Source organism: Numenius arquata, chromosome 1 (genome assembly GCF_964106895.1).
Source record: "Numenius arquata chromosome 1, bNumArq3.hap1.1, whole genome shotgun sequence".
Taxonomy (NCBI): domain Eukaryota; kingdom Metazoa; phylum Chordata; class Aves; order Charadriiformes; family Scolopacidae; genus Numenius; species Numenius arquata.
In genome coordinates this window covers 137,522,129-137,530,779 of record NC_133576.1, presented here as the reverse complement: position 1 = coordinate 137,530,779, position 8,651 = coordinate 137,522,129, and the positions used below count along the sequence as shown (strand labels likewise).

At 45.6% G+C, this 8,651-nt stretch overlaps 1 protein-coding gene across 2 annotated transcripts in view; it reads right to left on the bottom strand.

Annotated features, from left to right (window-relative positions):
- Window positions 1-5,492: 5,492 nt before the first annotated feature.
- The window catches only part of RSF1 (remodeling and spacing factor 1), an 83,939-nt gene continuing 80,780 nt past the window's right edge, over window positions 5,493-8,651 (bottom strand). For both annotated transcript variants that reach the window (XM_074147803.1, XM_074147795.1), the window contains one exon: window positions 5,493-7,484. In XM_074147803.1, coding sequence (XP_074003904.1) covers window positions 6,910-7,484 — 575 coding nt within the window. In that variant the 3' untranslated portion in view covers window positions 5,493-6,909. The remainder of the gene's footprint in view (window positions 7,485-8,651) is intronic.

Here is an 8,651-nt window from a genome sequence, read left to right as displayed (position 1 = left end):
GCATCGTAAGAGGAATAAACAAAGCAAACTGTGTGGATTCCCACCGACGTCCCCAGAGGCCAACATTGTCACGATACTCTCTGGACTGATCCTAATTTTCTCCACGTCCACATCGCGCTGATGGAACGTTACCGACTCCCTCCAGGAAGGAGACCTTGAATTGATTTTTCCTGTTGCTTTGAAGGTCAGGATGAGAAAAGGAGGGTTATCGGGATGAGTCTCCGAAATGGAGAGAGACCTTCCATGGGAAATTGAGTCTTTAACGGGCGAGTCAGAGTCGGTTTTAGGCCTGTCCAAGACCTGTCTTGCGACTGCCATGGGTTTGCATACACATTTTTTTTTTCCGTTTCACTTCCCTCCATCCATTCCCCGTCTCCTGCCGCCGTTTGAAAGAGCCTTCAAACGGCAGGAGAAAGCGCCTCCGTCTGCAGCCGGGGAACCAGTGAGACCGACTATACACAAAGTGCTGCAAAGTGCACAAAGTAAACCAACCGAACCAACGGAGCCTCATCCATCGTTCAGTTCTCCTTAGGAACCTTTGGGGTTTTACGTAGCAATAGCAGATATATCCGCAGACACGCGTGCCTTGGTTAAGCACGCGTCCCCTCTAACTCTTATATTGTCCCCTCTTCCTGCTCCTCAGCTCAGGCGGGGGGTGGGGGGGGTGGGGCAGCATTTACAAAATGATAGTCAAAAACCCAAGTTGTAGGACTTCCTTTTAATTGCAGTTCAATCTGGAGCCTTTACACCACGTATTCAATTATAAAAACTTCTTATCTACTTTAGAGCGTTCTGTTCTTTCCCCCAGAAGCTGTACACAATCTTCTTTTAAGTGTCATACTAAGCAATATACAACTTTTGCAATATATATAAAATAAGTTAAATTACTCTGAAGCGTCGGGACAATCGATTCCCAAACACACGATTTTGCCGTTTGGAATTATCTCGGTTAATTACACCTCATCTAAAATTAAGAGCTTGGTCAGTGACGCGCATTTTCAGGAGTGATTAGTAACCTTCGATACCCCAACTGCTGGGTGTCCAGCTCCAGAAATAACTTTTTCGACAAATATTTCTGAAGCCAGAGCTCTCCACTAGGTCTCAGATCAGGTACTCAACTCTACAACTCTAAAGCACCAAAAATGAGTCCACGTACAATTTTTCTTACATCAGGATATACCGGGAAAAAAAAAAAAAAAAAAAAAGAATCGTTTCTTATTGGATTTATTTTGTGTCTTTCAACATTTCAAGTGAGATTTAGTCCCCACCACAACTGTTAGGGAAGGGGAAGAAGAAAAATAAAAACTACCAGGAAATGTGGGCTTCATCCTGCAAATCCTTATTTCAGACAATATCCTAAATGCTTCTAGAGAAGTTTGAAACGCTTAAGGAATTGCAGAATTGTGCTCTTTCACATAAATTGCTGCAATTTCCCCCACCGTATTCACCGCACTTTTTTATTTTTTTTATTTTTTTAATTTTTTTCAGAAAGTTACTGGTTTGGTTGAAGATATTTGATCTTTTAAATACATATATATTCCTATATTTCAGGATATTCTACACCCGTTGACTTGGAAGCGTACGTCAAATGCAAATACGCATGTAGGGTGCGCGCTGCACATTCTCTCTCCGTAGGACAAGCCTGCGAGTAGCCGTCACTGCACACGTACCAAAACCCAATTTTCAAGGTTTACGTATTGCCGTTTGGAACTAGAAGATACAAATCTCTTCTTCAGACCAGTTCCGGGGGCCGGCACCACCGCCACGATTTATTTCAATTACCGTGTACGAAGTTAATTAACAAAAAAAAAAAAAAAGCAGGTGCCGTAAAAATTCCTCGTTTACTTTTCATAAAAGAAGGTCGTGAAAATACGGCATTTGAAACAATTACTTAAAAGTTTAGACCAGGCCTTCCTATTGATGAGCGTTGAAAAGCAAGTTATAAGCACCTGAAAAGAGAGGTATAAAACGGACACCCTGACAACGAACTATTCAAATTATTCAACAGTTCATAGAATCATAGAATGGTTAGAGTTGGAAGGGACCTTAAAGATCATCGAGTTCCAACCCCCTTCCATGGGCAGGGACACCTCCCACTAGAGCAGGTTGCTCAAAGCCCCATCCAGCCTGGCCTTGAACACCTCCAGGGATGGGGCAGCCACAGCTTCTCTGGGCAACCTGTTCCAGTGCCTCACCACCCTCACAGCAAAGAATTTCCTCCTAATATCTCATCTAAATCTCCCCTCTTCCAATTTAAAACCATTACCCCTTGTCCTGTCGCTACATTTCCTGACAAAGAGTCCCTCTCCGGCTCTCCTGGAGGCTCCCTTCAGATATTGGAAGGCTGCTATGAGGTCTCCCCGGAGCCTTCTCTTCTCCAGGAAGAGCATCTGGAGATGTAGATGCAGCGACTGATGCTGCATCGGTGGCAGCATCTGGACACCGATGTAGGTCAGATGAGAGATGTGAAGACAAATCAGAACAAGTGCATCGCTACCAGACAAATTTCTCTTTCGTGAACATACTTTTCTTCCCCCCGGCCCCCACCGTGAGGTTCTTCGAGTCAGGTCTCTCCCCCCAAGAGTTCAGACGCAGCGATGGGAGAACAGAAGGGAAGAGAAAACAAGTCCAACTAAGTCATCGGCTCCTGCTATGCGAAGAGTGAGTGAGACACTTTAAGCCAAAGAAATCTTGAAGGTGACGCGCTTCCTAAATGAGCCATTTGGAGAAAAAAGCATCTCGGTTTCTCTGCGAGCAATCTTTTCATTAAAAAAATCGGGAAGATGCAATGATTTTATAATTCAACATCTACGAAGTCGAACTATCAAAGAGTTGATTGTTCAGCATTGACCTTCCTACAAGATTTCAACACTAAGGGGGTTTTTTTTTGGTACCTTGGTGATGTCATTCTCCGTTCTGAAATCAAGAACACGCTCAGGTTTAAAGACTGGATAACTAGAAGATTGTGGCAAAACTTGAGTTCTTAATTCTACAACCCTTCTGCTTAGATTAACACATCACATTAATTATGGAGTGGATCTACTGTGCCCTTCACGTCGCTGACAGTCACACATGCAGAGAAGCCAAGAGCCACCCTTTATCCCGGTGACACAAAAAAAGTCCATTCCTCCGCTCGATTTACAGGTTCTTCCCCTCAGCAACGCTACGGGAACCGCACCGAGAAATCCATTCCCTTTCTTCCCCATCAGTTACACTCTGAAGAGTCTGCAGTTAAAAAGAGACACAAGCTTTTAGCGACAACCTGCATGGAACGAACAGGAGTTCGTTGAATCATAGAATCGTCTAGCTTGGAAGAGACCCTTGGGATCATCGAGTCCAACCATCTACCCTACGCTACAAAGTTCTCCCCTATATCGTATCCCCCAACACCACATCTAAACGGCTCTTAAACACATCCAGGGATGGTGACTCAACCCCCTCCCTGGGCAGCCTGTTCCAGTGTCGGATCACTCTTTCTGTGAAAAATTCTTTCCTAATGTCCAGTCTAAACCTACCCTGCTGGAGCTTGAAGCCATTCCCTCTCGTTCTGTCATTAATTACCTGTGCGAAGAGACCAGCACCAACCTCTCTACAGTGTCCTTTCAAGTAGTTGTAGAGAGTGATGAGGTCTCCCCTCAGCCTCCTCTTCCTCGTACTGAATACTTCTCATAATAAATACTCTGTACGTTCAGCCAACAGCTGCTGCTTCTTCTACTGTTAAATCCATTACATTAAGAAAATCCCCTGCTTCGCTCTGTTCCTCCCGTGGTTTGAGTCTTCTGCCAGCCCAAAGCCACATCGCTGTTTAAAGACATTGAAGTTCTGAGCTCGGGTTGAGTATGGAAGAGCAGAAGACTGTGAGGAACCCGAAGCACCTGGAGGACATTTCCAGTCTGGAATCACCTACACGTGCTAGAACAGCGTGAGCGCAATCAGCTGCCTTGTGTCAGAAAATGGCATCTTTCCAAGCAGGAGACTACGCATTTCCCACCAAGCAGGAAGCCTCAGAAAGGAGAGAAATTAAGAGGTTGAAAATGTAAAGACTTTCTAGGGTATTTTTTGCATTCCCACTGGTCTAAGGGGGAACACCGGACCCTGGGGGGGGATGAAGCTCTCTCAGGTCCCAAAGCTGACTTCTTAGAGAAGTTGTTTTTGAAAAGCGACCTATAGAAAGTAAAACCTAGGAAGAGCTCGTCATTCCGCATTTTGAAAACGCGACGCTCCTGCTGTAAGCTCCAACGCTCCAAATTCTGCTTCCCGGTCTTTTCTGCTTTTACATCATTCCCTAAGTCAGGGTGGTTTTTTTTTTCCTGGTTGGTATATTCGCTACCGTAACTCTTTTGTATTTTCCTACATTCCCGAAGTATTTAACGTTTGGGGTTGACTCTACGAGCAGGAACGGTCGCTACAGCACAGATCGGGTACTAAAAGGTTCCGTCAGGCAGCAGAAAAAGACTACGGCACCACCAAAACACACGAGAAACCATCGGTCGCACGGTGTCGCCGCACGTCGATCAGTTTGCACTCCAAATATTACAACTGCTCAGCAATTATTAACGTCGAATAGTAGAAGCCGTACGTTCTCGCTTGTTTTAAAAGACAAGCGTTATCAGAAAAATTCGAAGGGCGACATTTCTGCGCGGCCCAGGCAAAGAGAAACACGCTCATGTGTAGCTCAAAACGCTACACGGGCTTTTAAGCGCTCGTTCTGAACTTCGGTGGCTTTTCGCTACCCCGTGTTAGTATCCGGCTCGTGAAAACCGTTAATAGTTAATTAACATCGATAAGGTGGAAAAGTATTTAACCTTTAACGGAATTAAATCCTCACTTAGAAAGAGAGCGATTTCTCATCGTTTTAAATCCCAAGCTTCCTTAGCTCAGCAGATAACGAGCGAGTTCCATCTTTTTTTGCGACCTCTGCCGATCGTAGCTTGGCAGCAGGATACGTGCACTGTGAGGAGTCACAGAGCGGTCCCGACAGAACTCGTGGAGAAAGAGGTGGGGAAAGAAAAAACCAAGACTTTAAAGGCCAGAAGGTAGGTAATTTTTTGGCTCTAGGTTTTTCTAGAGAGGTATTTAGTAAAGGCCTAATGCCGGTTTTATTACAGGAAAACAGAAGTGCTTAATGACTGCCTAGTAAATACAATATAATGGAAGGGAATCGGGTGGGGCAGGGAAGGAGAACTCACTCCTCGGTGGCAGCAGCAGTTTTGGTGCATCCATTGCCGGCAATGGACATCAACACCAGTCAAAAATCCAAATCTCAGAGCAAAAGGATTAATAGATGTGACCTTTTTTTTTTTTTTGGATTTCAACGCTTGGCAGATCTGGTTGAGCTGTCCTCGTGCTACAACACATGTACAGGTGCTCCCGCCTGCATCTTAATTCAGGGTACAGAGAAAACCCAGCGCTACCCAAAACACATCAGCTCTGCTCTTTATGTGCCCCATGGGTTTTATTTTTATCACCTTTCTTTTTTTTTTCTTGAAGAAAAGCACATATCGCTTCACGCCTACTCAAAAGTTGACGAGACGTCTTGGAGTCAAGCGTTTGCTCTCAGAAATACTGCCTTCTTGAAATCAGTTGGTCACACGACAATTATTAAAATGTGTTTTTTAAGAAAATTCTAATGGCCAAAGGCCAACACTACATTCAAAACCTGCTAATACATCCAGGCAGATAAGTAAAATCAAAACAAAAAAAAAAACCCCCAAAAAACCACACATAAACCCCAAACAGAAAACCTCCAAAAGGAAAACTGTTCCATTTGTTTACTTCAATTTGAAGTAGATATTAAGGACATGAATGGACCAGTCACGGTTTATTTGAAAAATCCCTCCATCCTCTGATGCACCGTCATTCCGTAGTCAGTGCCGTTTGTACAAAGGTATTTCATTCGGAATTACTCCACCGGATGGTGAGACTCGAGCGTGGCCGGGCAGCTACCGCAGAGGATTCTTTTTTTGTCTGTCAAAAGTTTGCAGCACGTCAAGATGCCATCCAACCTACAGACTTTTAACGTCCCATCCATACGTCCTCCCACCAGACACCGGGCATCGAAGACCATCTGATGACCTACGCGTTGAGACAGCTTTAGAAACTCATGGCTAGCGGGTTTCGACTGTCAAAAACTTCATTACAGTACACTTTACTGTACAAACACTTTAAAGGATGTTTATTAGGAAAGTCTGCAAGTCATAATGGATAGTAGAGTTCTCGTTTATGGTACCTTCTTGGCCTCTAATAATTCTCTTTGCCTCCAGTATTAAAAATCAATCTGCTTCCATGAAGGTGATTACTAAAATGAGCTATGGTATGTTAACCTACAACTCACAAAATGCGACAGTACAGACATTTAATTTTCTTTTTAACTGTCTGTTAAGTTGTAATCTAAGTTGTGAACATTTAAATAGAATATATATCTCATATGAAAAAGCTAAAGCACAAGTGCTTCTGCACACCCTCCCCACCCCCCGACCCACCCCAACCCCTTGAGCCAAACCCACCCCAGTTCCGGTTTGGGCCCTGACCGATTTGGAATGCTTTCTTAGGCCACCCATTTCCACAAATTTTGTACGCACTCAGGAAATATAAAGTCAAAAATATACAAATCTCTTGTTGTTATAAGGTTTTTGTGAGTGAAATTACCCAGGACCACGGATTTGGAAGGAGAAGGTTGGAGGGGGGATGGGAGGGGCGCGTGGAAGGAGTAAGAGAGGGAATTTACAGCAATTCGTCTTCAAAGTTCAAAACTGGTCACTTCACAGAAAGACTGCAGGACTGGTGAAATTCTTGCTTCTAAAAAGTGATACTGTAGTGGAGAATTTTCTAGGAAAAATAAAACAGCTTTTAATAACTGGCCCGCTGGTATGAGCTACCGTGGAATAAATTAGCACAAAAATGGAAGTCTTATAACTGTTCACTGTTACAGACGTAATCAACAAGGTCAGTCACTCTCAAAAGTTCATCTTCGTCTTCCTCCGGCCCTACGGCTTCCTGCCCGCTCCCCGTCCCGTTGGGCGCCAGGCTGGCGCTGGCCGTGCTGTCCTTGGGGGCCTGGGTCTTCTCGCTCGGCTTCCCAATCAAGTTCTCAATGGTTTTACCTGGGCTCTGTCCGTTGGTGGAAGGCAAGTCCACCAGGCTGTAGTCCAAAGGGCTCTCTACTTTCCCTACGTTATCAAAGTCATCTTCGTCATCGCTTTCTATCCGGTAGCAGTGCTTCTTGGTGGTGTCTTGAGGAGCTTGCGGTGCTGGCAGCTTATTTGCAGGAGCGGGGTTTTCTGCGTCGTCGTTAGCGTTTTCGCAGTTATCTTCGTCGTCGGTTTCGATTCGATTCAGCCGCTTGCGGGCGGGCCTCCCTTCGTCTTCCTCATCCTCTCCTTCTTCCTCCGAGTAGTCGTCCGTACTTCGCCGACGTTTTCGAATCAATCGCTTTGACTCCTTTGTGGATCCGCCGTCTTCCGAGTTCTTAGATGTGTAGCTCTCTGGAATAAGCAGCAGACTCAAAGCCGTTAGCAAATTCCAGTGCAACCAAAACAATTACACTTTTTTATTTCTCATCTTTCACACTCATTAAAAACCCGTCTCTCTCCCACCACACACATTTCTTTCTCCTTCCTCAGGTTCCCCAACCATATCAAAACGTTCACATTCTTTTTTCCTTTTTTAATAAACGGCTCCAGTAGCAAAGCCCAACGATTTGTTGATGTTCCGTTTCCAATTAGAGAAGCACCAGAGGATTTCGAGGGAGGTGTATTCCCCCTTAAAAATGGTAACTGTTTGCTGGGAATAACACAGAAGTGTATCCCTCGTCTCACAAGTCCTGCCTTCACAGAATGACAGAATCATATGGGGTTGGAGTGTTGGAAGGGACCTCTGGAGATCACCTAGTCCAACCCCCCCTGCCAAAGCAGGGCCACCCAGAGCAGGTTGCACAGGAACGTGTCCAGGCAAGTTTTGAATGTCTCCAGAGAAGGAGACTCCACCACCTCTCTGGGCAGCCTCTTCCAGGGCTCTGCCACCCTCACAGGAAAGAAGTTCCTCCTCATGTTTAGACGGAACTTCTTATGTTCAAGTTTGTGCCCATTTCCTCTTGTCCTGTCACTGGGCACCACTGAAAAAAGACTGGCCCCATCCTCCTGACACCCACCCTTTAAGTATTTATAGGTGTTGATCAGATCCCCCCTCAGTCTTCTCCAGACTAAAAAGACCCAAGTCCCTCAGCCTTTCCTCCTAAGAGAGATGCTCCAGGCCCCTCATCATCTTTGTAGCCCTCTGCTGTACCCTCTCCAGCAGTTCCCTGTCCTTCTTGAACCAGGAAGCCCAGAACTGGACACAGTGCTCCAGATGGGGCCTCACCAGGGCAGAGTAGAGGGGGAGGATGACCTCCCTCGACCTGCTGGTGACACATTTTCTTGATGCACCCTTCTTGGCCACAAGGGCACGTTGCTGGCTCATGGTCATCCTGTTGTCCACCTGGACTCCCAGGTCTTTTTCCTCAGAGCTGCTCTCCAGCAGGTCAGCCCCCAACCTGTACTGGTGCAGGGGGTTATTCCTCCCCAGGTGCAGCACCCTACACTTGCCCTTGTTGAAGTTCATCAGGCCTTACACCCTTCCACAAACTGAGACCCCCAATAACGGCTGCACTATCA